This window comes from Leptidea sinapis, chromosome 5 (assembly GCF_905404315.1).
Source record: "Leptidea sinapis chromosome 5, ilLepSina1.1, whole genome shotgun sequence".
In the NCBI taxonomy this organism is placed as follows: domain Eukaryota; kingdom Metazoa; phylum Arthropoda; class Insecta; order Lepidoptera; family Pieridae; genus Leptidea; species Leptidea sinapis.
Window position 1 is genome coordinate 5189375 of NC_066269.1, and position 16159 is coordinate 5205533.

Genomic DNA, 16159 nt, shown 5'->3' on the forward strand with positions numbered 1-16159 from the left:
CGCCTCGCTGACTCCGCCCCACTGACCCCGCCCTCCCTTCCGTAACATTGGTGTCGGGCGGGTCCCTTCTGTGTCTTACTTCATTTACTAAACGTTTCTGTTTCATTATAACATGCTGTGAATTGAACGGTGTTGGGTGGTGCCAGTGTTTTTACCTTTTTTTTTCTGACACGTAATATTATACCGAAATGACGCTGTTGCCATATACGATTTATTAAACATAACATAAGTTATAATGCAATAGTGTCACGTAATGTGTAACAAGAGTGGGGGTTGTCTCCTGTCGTTGTAACGTGTATCTAATGTTGTGTTGCCGTCTGTACTATGACGTAATGTGCGTGCCGCGGACAGGTGCGGCGGCGGCGGCGAGGCGGGCCGCTGCTCGTCGTGTGGCTCGTGCGCGCTCTCGCAGTCTCTGCCGCGGCGGCCACGACCGCCCCCCGCGACCCCCGCCATGTTAGTGACTATCGCGCGCGCTCCCGTCGCACACACAGACACACACTCACACACACACACATACACACAAAAACACATTACCATCACGAAATTCATAATTTATTGGCTCAATTGCCTGTATGGTGTAATTACAACAAAACTCGAATCGTTTTTAAAGTATACTAGCTGACCCAGCAATCGTTTTATTGCCATATAAAGTACCTACCTAATAAAAAAATAAAAAAAATTGGGGTATAAAAAATAGATGACGACTGATTCTCAGACCTATCAAATGTATCGTACATAAAATTTATTGTACCACAACAAGACTATTATATTCGATTGCCATCTTGCAAACCTTTTGCGGATCTGGATCTGTGATCGTAGACGATTAAAAATTTGAAGTTGGATGTATTTTTTTGATAATTTAAAATACAATATTTAGGGGTGGGTCACCCTTATCATTCAGGGGTATGAAAAATAGATGTTGGCCGATTCTCAGACCCGATACACAAAATTTCATACTAATCGGTTGAGCCGTTTCGGAGGAGTTTGGTAACAAACCCCGGGACACGAGAATTCTATATAAAAATAGATTTTAAAATTGTGTATTTATAGTTTAATATTATTTGTAGGCGATAATAGTATTTGTACAAACAAACATCTGTGGTTTTTGTCCTGTTATAAATCAATAAATTGTAATGCTATTTTTCATAATTAATAAATAAAAAAATCATCGGTGTACCCTCGATTACACACACACACACACAAACACACACATACACACTCTGACACACACACACACACACACGCAAGGGCACACGGCGGAGCGCGCACGCAGTTGATGTTGTCTCGTGTAAATGTTGCGTCATGCGTAGTCGACTTGTGTTTTATTTGCGCGTCTTCGATTATTTTCATTTTGCTTTTGAAATATTTTAACGTGTGGTTACTGAGACTGAAACAATAAGGTAGCGATGATGTACGAAATAGTGAATCAAAATAATTTGGCCTCGTTGAGACTTACATCCCTATCTTATTAATTCACTCTGTAAGTGGACTGTATTCGGAATATTGTTTAAAATGCACGTTTTATTTATGTTGCCTTTTATGTTGAGCTTCGCATGTGGGCTGCCAATTAATAAACACTTTTACCTATTTTGAGTTTAATGTAGGTATCAACAATATTAACCTGGATATTTACTATGACTTTTGAGTGGGTTCGAAAACGTTACCGGTAGTACTGTGGATCATTAAATTCGTTGCAGGCAGAAAGAGGGTAGATCAATATTTGAAATATCAGAAAAAATAATAACCTATTGTATGTATTGTATTAAGTACCCAAACTAATTTTGTTTAAATGATTTAAAATATGGGCTGGGAGTTTCTTATCAGTTCTTCTCCCCATGTCAAACCCCTTTACAAACTGATGTTGCTGTATAACGTTTACCAAGTGTTGTTGGAATATGTTATGCTATTGTCACTCCCTATAACTAATATATTTATATTATATTCTATTTTGATCCACAGACGAATAAAAAAAGAAGGACTCCGCGCAATGATATTAAGAGGTGAAGCAACATTACGCTAGTGTGTGTGCAGTTACGGGGGATACCAGATAACACAATTTTTTTCCCGTTATTAGTCCATAGTATTATATAGCCACGTTACTCGTATCTCCGATTTTTTAATATCTGATAGTCAGATTGTTTTCTTAAATAAAAATGAATATCGTCATATTAAGAGTAAATAAAAATTACATAAACTGTTACACCTTGAAAGTAAGGATTGCGGGTTTGATTCCTGTGCCCGTGTCTTGTTTGTAGTATCTATGTTTTAACTGATATACAAATGACGTTTCTTATTTTTAAGAATACCTAATACACAAAATTCATTCTTAAATTCGTTTTTTAAAGACAAAATTACAATTCATACTTGTATGTCCGTGACAAATGCGGTCAGCCATCAGTCAGTCATTTTGTGTCTTCTAAGACGCCACGTCTCTCCACAACGCCAAGTAATGCAAAAATTCGAGCAGCTCTGCTCAAAGATGGGAACAATACTCGTTATGTGGCCGGAACCGCACCTTATAAAGCACACAAATATGGGTCGGTTTGAAGTAGTGTTCCACACTACTTTGAAAAATTGTTGGTAAAAACTAAAATAAATTACTGGGGAAATGAGACTTGACATCTTATGTCTCAAAGTGACGAGCGCAGTTGTAGCAGTGCCGCTCAGAATTTTTGGGTATTTCAAGAATCCTGCATTTTAATGGGCAGGGCATATTAATTATCATCAGCTGAACGTCTTGCTCGTCTCGATCCTTATTTTCATAAAAAAAATGAATTATCTACTTGGAACACCATTAAAATATGGATTACCCAATTTTTCGGGTAATGTCCCTGTTTATTTTCCGGTCACACTGGATGTTACTATCACGCGTTGTGGAGGTCTTGTGTTCCAAACATAGAATGAAGTTGTATCATGAAAAGAACAAAAAATGTGTGATTACTACGTTTCTATCTGTGAGATGTAATTCCTTGACACTTTTTATGTTCCGTAATATTGTTTTTACAAGTTTTCACAACGCGCGACGGCCTTTTTAAAATAATTTATTGAGACGCAAACTGATCTGTCACAGACGATGACAATTCTCATAATGGCCGCCTGTCTGCTTGTATTAGTGTAATTGTGTGCGTGGGGCTATGTATTTACACGTTAATCGGCTTGTTTTGCTGCTACACTGTTATGTAAGGTGACACGGAGTCCTTATTTTTTTACTAGTCCGTGTTCTGATCATGGTAAATATCCGGATTAGTATTGAGTATTATTTTTAACTGTTTTTCAAACCATTATAGTTTAAAACATAGTTATCATTAATTGTGAGTCTGCAACTATTAGAACTCATAAGAGCTTTACATAAACAGATATTTATGTGAATTCACAGATTAATTATTTCACTCAATGTTAATGTTACTTATAGCCTATATGGAATGATTCTTAAAAACCTTGGATCATTTATATGTTTAGACTGTGACAGCTGTGAAAACAGCTAACCTCTATTTTGAGCAATGCACGCACACTAACACAAAGTGACATACAAATCGCGAGTGAACGACGTAGTTTGTCACGCACACTAAAGCAATAAGCCTGGACTCATAATGTTTTCATTTAGACTTATAATTAACGAATTCTTTGGCTAAATTGTTAGAGCATACCTATATCTACCACTATTGTTGACAGTATTAAGTGTTCGTAACTATTTAACCGGAGAAGAGTTGCCCAAAACAGAAAAGAGTGGAAATCGTTGGAGGAGGCCTTTGCCAATCGGCACGCTGAACTAAGAATATTTTATAGTTTATACTTTATAGCTTAAGATTATTGGTTATTCAAACGTTAAATGTTTTTTAGTTCGGAATTTCTTATAACTATTTAAAACTAGTAATTTGCTATCTGGTGAGGACCTTTAATTGGCTTTCTGTCACTATTAGACTTTTATCTACACCCATAATGTGAATCCTCTATAAAAGATTCTGAAACAGTTAGCCTACGGCTAACATTAAAAAATCCAGTCCTGGTAACCATCATCCAAACGAGTGTTGTAATGTTGTACTGAATTTCATCACAACACCTGTTTGAATGGTGTAGTGGTGATTTAATGCATAGCTGTAGATAAAATAAATAATCTAAGTTAAAACGAAGCAAAGGAATATGGGGTAATGTTTGTATAATGAATGATTGATGACGCTCGACAGAAACCCGTCGTCGGGGTCACTGACCGCGTCCGCGTCCGAGAGCGGCTCGCTGGAGCGTGCGCGCGCCGCACTCGAGCGACGCAAACGAGCCGCCAACGTGGCGCCCGCCGCGCACGACGACGCCCAGGTACGTGCCGGCTGCTATGCAGTGTCAAAGAGGATGTAAATACTGCGTAGTAAGAGGCGGGACTGTCTAAGTATGTCAAAAGACGTTTTATGAAACGTGCAGTCATTTGACATAAGTTTGAAATCTTTCTCTCTAGAATTTCCCTCATGACTGATGATCGTGGTCATCAACAAGTGGTCCACACTTGGAGTGATTTTTTTTGTTTCAAAACTTTGGGGACCTGGAATCTTTTATTTGGTCGGTCCATTTGGTAGGAGATCGGCCTCGGGCTCGCTTGCCAGTTGTGTTCTCAACTACGTTCAATTCCTCCAGGCATTATGTGGCCAAATTATGAAAGAATTCCTTGGTGGCATGTCGTGGACAGACGGGTTTTTATCTTGAGATGTGAGAGGATCGGCAAATTTGCTCCCTGCTGGATAACTGACGAGGTCCGAGTAAATGGTAGGATAACCATTCACCTGTGCCACTGAAACTGGCCAGAAGAGGCTACAATGGCCTTGGAGCTTAAATCACTTCAAAAAGTCTGGGGCAGAAGGCAACGGGAAACCACTGCTTCTATATTTCCAAGAGAGTCACAAGTTTGAAACAATAATTACAGTATGACGACGAAGTATAATCCGGCTAAGTTTGAAAGCGAACAGTCGCTTAAAACGTAGTGGATTTCGGCTATCTCCGTTTTTTTTACAAGATTATAGCCGTCATCTGACAGTCTATCAATGACTGCACGTTTCATACAGTCGAGCGAATCGCTTTTTTCTTAGAGAGTTTCGCTAGTCTGGTGTGTGTACGAGGTCGATCCGATACGAGTGTATATGTGTGTGTGTCCGCAGCACGGCGTGTCGTGCCGCGTGGAGAACACTCGCGTCAACCCGGACTCGCTGATCGACGAGCTTCTCGCCGGCGCTGACTTCAAGCCCGCGCCCGACGACGCCGCTGAGAGTGAGTACCGCACGGCTAACACGCAACATGACACCACCATACGTATGTGTATGTTGCCGTTAACACATTTATTAAATGTAATAAGTGTTAAAATAAATAATGAGCTTATATGTTTTGGAAGCACTATTCATAGCATGCAAATCTACTTATTACCCAAGTATTATATTTAAAAATCATTTTTTATACTATGACGCAAGTAAAATTATAGTTTCATGAACATTAAGGATGTCTGGCAAGGGGTTGCCACGATGCAGATGGTAAGTGTCTGTCAATGAATAACGTGATTTTTAATAATATTCTGAAGATAATACCAAAAATAGCACTTTATAATTTGATGTATTTAGATCGGTATTTTACACACTTTTAGTACCGTTTACCTGCCAAACCCATTGCAACCCAAACTCCATAATGGTCCATCGTTCCAACATGTGTTGTGAGCATGCGCTGACAAACTTTCAGCTTTTATAAAATAACGTAGGTCTGGGGTCTACGGGCTCACCAATAGCAACGTCGGACCGGTGTGTCAGCTTCTAATTAACATTTCAACACCACTTCGAAGAAGTACCAGTAGAAAATAAAATAAAACAGGACTTAATAGTATTTTTAAATTTAAATCAGTTACAGATTTCAATTCAAGAACAATTCAAATAAAATAAAAAAAAAAACCAAAAAAATGTGCATGTTTCTTAAAAATCTAAGGCTGCTTTTCGAGTTATGGTGCCAAGGTTTTTTGAGATGGCAGAGAAATCAATTAAGGATCATTTTTTAAACTTATTTTTAACGTGCATATTTATTTATTTATATATTTATTTAAGGACAATGAACAGGCTATAATAACTAATCGTTACTAAACTAAACAAAATGTGGAACATATTATTTTTAAATTGTACACCCACTTAGAGATTGCCACAGCTTGCAAAAGAGATACAGTTAGAAGCAGAAAAAACGAAAAAGAAGGTCTTAATTCAAGTTTGGATGAGTTACATAAGTTATGATTGATGAAACTATTGGGATCGTATGATAATATAACAGTCTGTGTGTGGTCCCCGTAGCGTCCGGGCTGCAGCTGTTCATCGGACGCGACGGCACGGCCGAGCTCGGCTCCCGGCAGCGGCAGCAGCTCGCACGTCGCGACTACCAGCGCGTGGTGCTGCACCCACACCCCCTGCCGCACCGCGAGCACAGGTGCGTACTGCTGCCATACCTGCGTGCTCTGCAGTAACACCTCTATTTGGGGCAATGCACAAACACTGACACAAGGTTTTTTATTAAACCATTAAAATCCATGAATTTGTATATGTATTGTTACTTTCTGATACTGTTACTTCTGTCTGTTTTAAAGTGAGATATAATTAATGTGTTCAAAACAGTAGAGGTATGTCAGGCGAGCCAGTGCGGTCCCTATAATACTAACAAACCTAGATTTATAACGGAGGTGATATAAAAAAAATATCTTAATATATACCTGATATTATTACGCTTATTTTAGAAACTCTGATTGTCATTATGTTACCAGGAACAAACAAAAACTTGTTATGCCTTCTCCTAGGTTATGGTAAAAATGAACTGACCTTGGCAGTAAGGCGCGTACCTCCAAAGCTGGGTACTTACATACTTAATGAATAAATTACATTGAAATGCAAAAAGATTAGGAAAACTAGATATTTGCAGAGTTTCTTGCTTGTTAAGAGGCATAACTTTTCTAATAGGTGGTAGATTTTGAAGTTCAATAACGCGCGTTTTCAATAACCTATCTACCCTTAGTTTAACTTACGGATACATTGCTGTCACCGTGACGAGATCTTATCTATCCATAGTTATGACCAATACAGTTATAGTCCTATGCTATTTGTCAATAGGTTATTGAATTGTAAGTAAGCGTAAAAGGATAGATTTGTCTGCGTCTAGTAAGTAAAACTAAGGCTAGATAGGTTATTGAAAACGGCCGTAAGTTATTTGAAATCCTATTTTTAATCCTTTTTGAGTTTGAAAGTTAATGTAAATAATGACGTTTTTTCGGTACTTGCAGGTAGCCGGAGGCGAGGCAGCCAGTAGGTTAAGTTGAAGCCGAGGGCGGCCCGATCGTTGTCGACGGATATTTATTTTGTATAATATTGTGTGAGCGCCGCCCACCATATTTATTGTTATTAATGTATTATAAATTATGCCATAATCCTATTGTTTTACGTGATGTAAGCTGTGTGTGTGTGTGTGTGTGTTGCGACTCGCGTGCGTAACTTCCGGTCTATATATTTTGTGACTGCAGTATTTGAGTGAGTGTATGACATGACGACGTCCGCGACTGAACGTTCCTATGTTTGTCTGTTCGTCTGTGTGTTCGACACGGTCTTGCACACGCAATAAAAGAGTCTACCTGTCGGTAGTTGTTGCAGAACCGTGTCGAGAGTTTGACTTGTGATGATTACTCTTCCAGACACAATTACTTCCGATGTCAGCCATTTTATATTTCAAGTACATCTGTGTGAGCACTATATATGCTGTTAGTGTGTGTGAACTACAAGTCCATGGTCCGCTTTCTTATATTTCCTATTATAGCTGGCGGTTGATTTTTTCTCGCTTCTCTTTTGAAATAATATATAAAATATAATTGGTATTTATTCTATAATTCATTTCATAGGACGGCGACAACCACCTTTAAAATAGACTACACAATACGGTTTTCCACTCATATAAATTTTTTTTTTGTTTTAAAAACAAAAATAATTTATTTTGCTTTGTCTGTCTACCTCCGTTTGTCATTGTTTATTCCGAGAGTCTTATTTTTTTATTATAAATATTAACAGTCACATTGAAATAGAAACACTTTTAGTACTAATGAAGGGTACACACAGACGGGACGCGCACAACTTATTCCGCTGAAGCTTGCCTCGTGACGTGTGCCCTGTGCGCTGCCGGCCCCCCACTGTCACTCAACGGAACAGTCTTATCTGAGTTGTCTAGTAGTTTTTGTTATAAGTATTGCTATGTTTCCATTAAAATAATTCGATACAATCTCTTTAAGCAACGATACAGGGATAGTAATACAATTGTCTTCCCAGTCATCCTCCGAATATTTGTTAAGGTTATTAGAGCACTGACGTGTATAGATAGATACCACTGGACAGGCTGTTCCATATGTTTGACTTGCTGTCTGTTTCTTGTGCTTATTTGAAGCGCTACTCGCGAGCGTCTAGAGAACTAATTTTGACGTATGCGTAGGAACGTACAACACTCTGATGTATTTTTCATTTTGAATTAATTTCGTTCGTTTTACGTGTTATTTATACTTCAAGAATCAACGTAATAAAGTACATATTTTTTTTTGTAAATAGTTTCCCATCATCTATCGATGTTTGCTGAGGTCTAGTTTTAGTTCCGCAACTCTCGCTACATGGCCAATAGCGCCAAAATGCCAAATATCAAACACAAAAGCACTTTAACAGCCGCCAGTCCAGTGGTATTTATATACAGGTCATCGGCTAGCGGCGTGTCGCGTGCGTCAACGAGCGTCAGTAAGAACATCGTAACTGATATTTGCGATGTCCTTTGTGACGCCGCTCGCTGGGTCGTGCGGGGGTCGGGCGGCGGAGGGGGTGGTATTGAATGGAATTGCGCGACGTATGTGTGTGTGAGCGCAAGTTTTTATTGTTGTAAGATGTTATTGTGTTTGTTGTAATGCAACCTGTACAGTATTTGATTAAAGGACGTGTTTAGAAATATTCTGTTGTTTCATTATTCCGGCACTGACATACATGATACAGATCATGTATTACCTGCATATTACAAATATATATATATATATATATATTTATTATTATATTATTAGTTCCACCCGCAAACTGCTGATCAACACTTGGGGACCCACGTCCACTGGAGTCGTCCCAGGATATATAAAACTCAGGCCAAAAATGGCCAAAATAATTGTCATGGTTACAACCTTTTTGTATATAACAAAAAGGTTGTAACCATGGGTTCTTGGATTAAGTATACAAATTTGATTTAGGTATCAAGATTTATGGGCTATGCAGGATTCGGAATCACGCACCACTGTGACCAACCGTCCCAATGACGCATGTTCGTTAAATGTAGGGTCGTTTGTTCAACCTCGAGCTGTGACACTATCCACAGGACCTACATTATAGTTGATCACCTGCTCAACCCAACTGTTTCCAGCTTCAATACATGAAACTTTTTAATGGTATCTTCATTAAATACTGGCGGCATAGAAAATACAAAAGTTAAAAGTATTTTCAAACATCGTTATGTTTGAAAATACGTTTATTTAAACGACGTTTCGTTTGTGACTATTTTCGTTGCAAAAATGTTTGATTTAATATAGAAATTAACAAGTTTAAAGTTTGTGTAATTACTTTTTTTTTAAAACAAAATGGATTTTGAAGGTGATAAACTTTTATATCTTTACTTTTTGTTTGAATAATTCATTAAATCTCAAATGCCGCTCACGTTACACAGGCGATGTTATTATAAGACCAAGACAGAAAGAACCAAACGTGATCTGGTTTTAGTCACTATTCATTTTCGTCAAGGACACCTATGAATGTACAAAGTTTTCTTTTTACATTTATGTACCACCACTTCGGAAATGCTTAACATTACCAGTGCCTTCGTTTGTCCTTCTCTTCCTTACGAAATTTTCAAGGATGGATTCAGTTTGGGCCAAATTTTATGTCAGAGCTTATGGGTACAGTGAAAAGTCGTTCTTATTCATATTTCGGAACTGTCCGATGCAACACCGATGAGGGAAACTCGCTCAAATAAGAGTAAGGTTTGGTAGTACTACAAGGTACATATTACAAATACAAGGGAGTTCTTGTTAAATAAACAGATCAATCAATTAAAAATTTTATTCATGATTTCAATAATTAATAAGTACCAATATATTGAGTAAAGGGCCAATAAGCTTACATTACACAGAAGATGCATTCAACAGCGTGGACGGTAACATTGCTAGTGGTCGCTCCCCCCTTCCCCCCACCCGGGCGCCACGGATGCCTCGATATTTCATTCTTACTATTATAAAACTTACATAACTAAACTATTATTACTTAAGTACTTAAAATGTCCAGTCACCAATATCCGAGAGGTTACATTTCCAATTTCTTAAAAATTCTGATAAATTTGATTTTAAAATTCTGAATTAAATCATTGAATTTTTTGTGTGACCAATTCATTTATTGTATCCTACAGGTATCACAAATGTCTACAGTTTACAACAATAAAATATAGTGTAAAACATAAAAATGGATGCTTACGAATGGAATCGAAGGCTAGACAATACTAATGTAATAATAAAATAAATATTTGATATAATTTGCACTAGTCATTAAGTAGTCGTTTGAAACACTTATGCTATTATGTACATGAAGTGCCACTGAGTCTCAAATAGAGACAGAACTAATACAATATCACAAACATTTACAAATGCAATAATACTATACCGCTGACGCTCGTGCGGTGTGTTCGCAGCTCATCAACATACAACTTAGAAAACATAGGGGATATTTTAATAATTGAGAGCCTCAAGCTGTAGTATGTAGGTGCATCACATAAGGATATAAATGTATAAATATTTTACAATTTAAAAGTGTATAAATAAGCCTACACGAATAAAGAATATTTGACTTACAATTTGAATGTATAATTTGTTCAGAACACACCGACAAAAGTGTGGAATGCAAGTGTACGTTGCAAACACGCTAGCACATGGCTACTTACATTAGGTTTTTTCTTAGCATAATAATATATAAGTCTGTCGTGATACATTGTCTAAAACTTAAGAGTATATGTTGCATAATATAACAGACTTGTGTGTAAGGCACTGGCGACCTCCCGGGAACCATGCGCTGTCAACCCCCCTCCCCCCGGTGCGGGGTCGGGGAAGCGGTCGCGATGGGGTCGCCTTCACTATCATTAATTTAGAATCTTGCACGCTTTCCGTTATCTTACATACACTAACCCTACGATACACAATATGTTACACGGCGAGTAGAACGTCGTGTCTCTCAAGAACCCATCTTACACTAGTCCGAGTATAATTCAATATTTATATAAAATTCATTATCAATCAGTAGGTATATAATATGTTATTAATAAATAACATTAATTTTATTTATAAAATGTCAATATTGTATATTTGATAATAATTAAAATTGAAACGTGCCGGCATCACGCCGCGTACTTACTGGCTACTTGCCTCGTGGGGCGCGGCAACGATACAATATTATACTAATTAATGTTGTGAGCAATAAAATAATGTTTAGGTAAACGTGCAACACATTTTAAATCCCAATCTAATTGAGACGACTTTATCAATATTATTAATCAGATAAACAAATCTCGATGTCAGTCGTCAATCCATCTCTAATGACCCGCACACACACTAATAACATTTGATTTAATTTAACTAATACCACTAACATAATACCAAGGGCGTGCATTGGTTCTAGCAAGGTAGGCACAGTAGATCTAACTGGTCGTAGTTACGCTTTGGTCCGACAGTATGACATAATTTGTATGAAACGCTGCTTGCTTAGTAGACTGTCTATCGTAGGTAGTAAATTAATTTTAACACTAGTGCTATATTTATTTAGGTTCATAACGAGGTATGCACTGCCTAATTGCCTATATGATATGCACGCCCCTGCATAATACCCACACAATGATGACAGCTGCTCAAACGATACGCTGCAGTTTTTTTTTATCTGTGACACGCACACACGCCCACACAATCATCACACACACATACGCACAGGTACAAAATTAAATAACACACACACTAATGTAACAGTACATCCATGTCTATGTCAGTACATTTGGTTCGGGCCGCCCGCACACGTCACTGAGCGGACGGCCGCCATGTTATTGTGTTGGTGAGCGCGGTTGCCGCTCTAGATGAGGCGCCCCTGGGGCGGCGTGTTGAGCGCGGTTGCCGCTCTAGATGAGGCGCCCCTGGGGCGGCGTGTTGAGCGCGGTTGCCGCTCTAGATGAGGCGCCCCTGGGGCGGCGTGTTGAGCGCGGTTGCCGCTCTAGATGAGGCGCCCTCGGGGCGGCGTGTTGAGTGCGGTTGCCGCTCTAGATGAGGCGCCCCCGGGGCGGCGTGTAGAGCGCGGTTGCCGCTCTAGATGAGGCGCCCCCGGGGCGGCGTGTAGAGCGCGGTTGCCGCTCTAGATGAGGCGCTCCTCGGGCGGCGGCTTGAGCGCGTGCGTCATCATCTCGGCGCGCGGGTTGCAGTACTCCTGGCCGGAGGGCGAGTACGTGCCGCGCGTGGCTCGCTTGCGCCGCGCCTGCGCCGCCAGCAGCGCCGCACCGGCCGCCAGCAGCGCCGCCGCCAGCAGCGCGCCTCCTGCCGCCAGCGCCGCTGCACCCGCCCCCCACCCGCCTGCCTCGCCAGCCCCCTCCTCCAGCACCGTCTGCACACACATTAGACATGTGTAGTTCCTGTACTGAGTAGGATTTCGTTCATCAAGTACATTGCAGTACAGTACCGACTCCGCTTGGTCCGACCGAGAACCAAATGAATAAATTAGAGACGAGCACCTTAGGACATGGGAGTGAGTTAAATTTCGTGGTCCTCTCGCATAGTTTTATTTATCAGTAATTTCGACTTTAGACTTACGAAAATACTGGCTATTTTAGTTTATTTCTTTAAATATTACGCGATCGCCATTGTATATTTTCTGGAAATTTTTGTCAATGTATTGTTAGTACTCATTAGGTAAGTACTTTCCTTTTAGTTATACCAGAAAATTAGTACAGCGCTTATATTCTATGTGTAATAATAATATAATGATAGTCTAAGCCGTGTTAAGAATAAAGAAAAATCAATTAAAAACCGCAAACGATCAATCAATTAAAATTGCATCGATCAATGTAATAATAATACTACGAGACGGAACTAATACGTAACATTGATTGTACTAGTATTAATTAAAAAAAATATAGATATTAATAGTTATAAAAAAAATTACTTCATAGTTAATAGTGATTTTTCTTATGGTCAGGTACCTAATTATTTAAATCTGTGATCAGCGCCATCTATCGAAAACCGTTATGTTGTCGTATTACTCGATAGATTCAGTGTTCGATTTGGAAATACGAAACAGTTTATGGAAGTGACACTAGATAAAATTTAATCTAGTATAATTTGTTTTTAATTTCAACTTAGATGGGGTGTCTGTGGTTCAACGCCATCTAATAAAGTTTAGGAAACTAACGTACATTAGCCACAACACTTCAAATTGCAATATAAAATAATTTTCAAAAGTAACCCTAGGTGGCCGACAGGAAAATACAATACTAATTGTTGCCTTATTTGTAAGCAGACAAAGTTTGTTTTTATTTAAATAAGAAAAACGTTACTATCCCATTTGTTGAGTAGATTTTACTCTCCATATTTTGTTCATACCGGGCGCCTTATATGAAAATCGACTCTTAAGGAGTAAACTCCAAAAATGACTTTCTAAATGATATCACACCTTAGTAGGTAATGGATTATTACTAATTAAAGTTAAATTAAATTGTTTACGTATCCCAGAGGCTTCACTTATTTTGTTGTATTTTTGCTATGATGACGAGACCAGAAGGCCTACCATCAACTTTTAATCAGCGATTCAATTTCGATGCAGTTCATTGTAGGTACCTAAACTGAATCGCTATGAAGTGTCAATAACTGAATGGCGTTTTAATCGCTTAAAGAGATGACCCTGTACAGTAGTTGCATAAGTCTGTCTCTCTTACTCGAACCAGATGCGTTGCGCTTTGAAACCTATAATGATTTGATTTAAGCGGTTTTTTTGCGTAGAAATTACTACAAATACATTGTAAAATTGGGCCTTAAAGCGTCAAATTATAAACCATTAAGCCCTTTTTAGTACTTATTAAATAATAGAAATATTTATAAATAGTTCTTTGAATTACAAATTGCTTGGTTTGCTTATGTGTATTCGTAAAATTAACTGATTGTAACGAGTTATGAACGCACTTCCATTGATTTTTGATCTGACAGGAGCACAGAGTATATTTTTTTTTAATTCGTTCTTCCGAACAGGTTATATAGCCAGGGGTCTAACTGCCTGGTCTTTAGTATTTTCATTTTCGGTATTTATTTTCAGTATTTTGTTTTACAAAAAAATCCAATAAAGTATTCTTATCTCATCTTTCATCAATTCCATTTTTCTTTTCCAGTTGTTTTATGTATCTTTTCACTAATTTTTAACAAAACGATTCACTTTCCGCTAAGTAGTAACTTTTTTTGAATCGCTCATTTTGGCACATAAGCTATCCAGCTTATGTTGATATATTCAAATTCAAAAACACTTTATTCATGTAGGTCACGAAAATGACACTTATGAATGTCAAAAAAAAATTTTCCTTATTGAATTTACTGCTACTTCGTAAAGGGTTGAGCTAATGAGAAGAAGTAGCAAGAAACTCATTGCCACTCTTAAGTCAAGATTTACATTTTAATTGTTTTACAAATCATTTCAATTACAATATATGCAAAGTGACGCAACAAAATACTCAAATGTCAAAAACTGAAAGGCTTACACTAGTAAGTAAGTCAAAAAAAGAAAAAAAAGTAAATTAATACTAATTATAAACACAAGAGTTATTGAGTATAGTAGATGCATCAATCCACACATACCGTAAATAAATAGAGGCATTATGTGAGCATTTCATAAAATAAAATATATAATAACTTTAACTTTAAAGGAAATAATAATAAAAAAACACATCAAGCAGACCTCCCGGAAACAAGATCATCCAGCCACCACGAGTAGCACCCGTTCACGAGCATGACGCATGGACCAGCCATAGCCTTCCTCGACCATATTTTAGGGAAGGGAACCACCCGCCCCACGTCGCCGCCACGTAATGTACTCGCACATACCTCATGGTACGAATGAATGAACGAACTAAAACACTTTGTGATTAAATTTCCGACTTGATTTGACGTCAATCTAAATTGGATAGCTGTAATGACGTCGTGGTATGAAATAGCAAAGCAGTTCATTTTAGGCCGTGAATTAAATCGCAAAGAGTTCATGGTAGGCCCGCTGAAGGACGTCGCGCAACGTGGGCTAGAGCTGGACTAGGTGTAAGCGGTGAGTGTTCACCACTAGCTGTTCTCACATTCGGTGCGAGTACATTACGTTTTGGACCCTAAATACAACTGCCAAGGAAACCTATTACTATGAGAGTACTCACCAGTTCGCAGTCCTTGCCGGCGCGCGCGGGCGGACACAGGCACACGTAGTCAGGGCGGTCCCGACAGGTGCGAGTACATTACGTTTTGGACCCTAAATACAACTGCCAAGGAAACCTATTACTATGAGAGTACTCACCAGTTCGCAGTCCTTGCCGGCGCGCGCGGGCGGACACAGGCACACGTAGTCAGGGCGGTCCCGACAGCGCTGCTCGCAGGCCGCGCCCCCCCGGCAGGGCCCCGTGCCGTTCTCACAGGGGTCCCGCAGGGCACACCCGGCGCCGCATAGCCCCGCTGAGCACTCGCACCTACATGCCCGACCACGAAAATATTATTTAATACGAAATTAGCGAGTCTTAAGCTGGACTGAGCAGTGGCCGCGTTGATCAGGGCATGGACCAACCGGTGCCAGATTCACAGCTCAATGCCTCTGTTAAAAAAGCAGCTGACTGCAAAAACACATGTATCTATCCTGGGTAGCGGCGCTAGACACAAAAGATCCCAACTGCAAAGTTTTACAAAGAAGACATAATCGCGCCTCCATATGTTTAAGACACCCCATCATTAACTTATATATCATCCATCTGAATGTGCGGCATTCCTCCACAGGATGGTTTTCACATACCACCAACGTGAGCTCCCATGCACGATGTCTCCAGGTCGACGTCATGGGCAAATTCA

General features: G+C 39.2%; 2 protein-coding genes across 3 annotated transcripts in view; one reads left to right on the top strand and one right to left on the bottom strand.

Moving 5' to 3' along the window:
* Positions 1-8972, top strand: part of LOC126964504 (protein FAM102B) — a 107914-nt gene extending 98942 nt beyond the window's left edge. For both annotated transcript variants that reach the window (XM_050807668.1, XM_050807669.1), the window contains 4 exons: positions 4188-4314; positions 5145-5253; positions 6306-6438; positions 7283-8972. In XM_050807668.1, the coding sequence (XP_050663625.1) occupies positions 4188-4314; positions 5145-5253; positions 6306-6438; positions 7283-7286 (373 nt within the window). In that variant the 3' untranslated portion in view covers positions 7287-8972. The remainder of the gene's footprint in view (positions 1-4187; positions 4315-5144; positions 5254-6305; positions 6439-7282) is intronic.
* A 3465-nt stretch (positions 8973-12437) lies between these two features.
* LOC126964715 (protein crumbs-like) overlaps positions 12438-16159 on the bottom strand; it is a 41902-nt gene continuing 38180 nt past the window's right edge. Inside the window, exons 22-23 of the mRNA XM_050807991.1 lie at positions 15618-15786; positions 12438-12683 (exon numbers count right to left, since the gene is read on the bottom strand). Coding sequence (XP_050663948.1) covers positions 12438-12683; positions 15618-15786 — 415 coding nt within the window. The remainder of the gene's footprint in view (positions 12684-15617; positions 15787-16159) is intronic.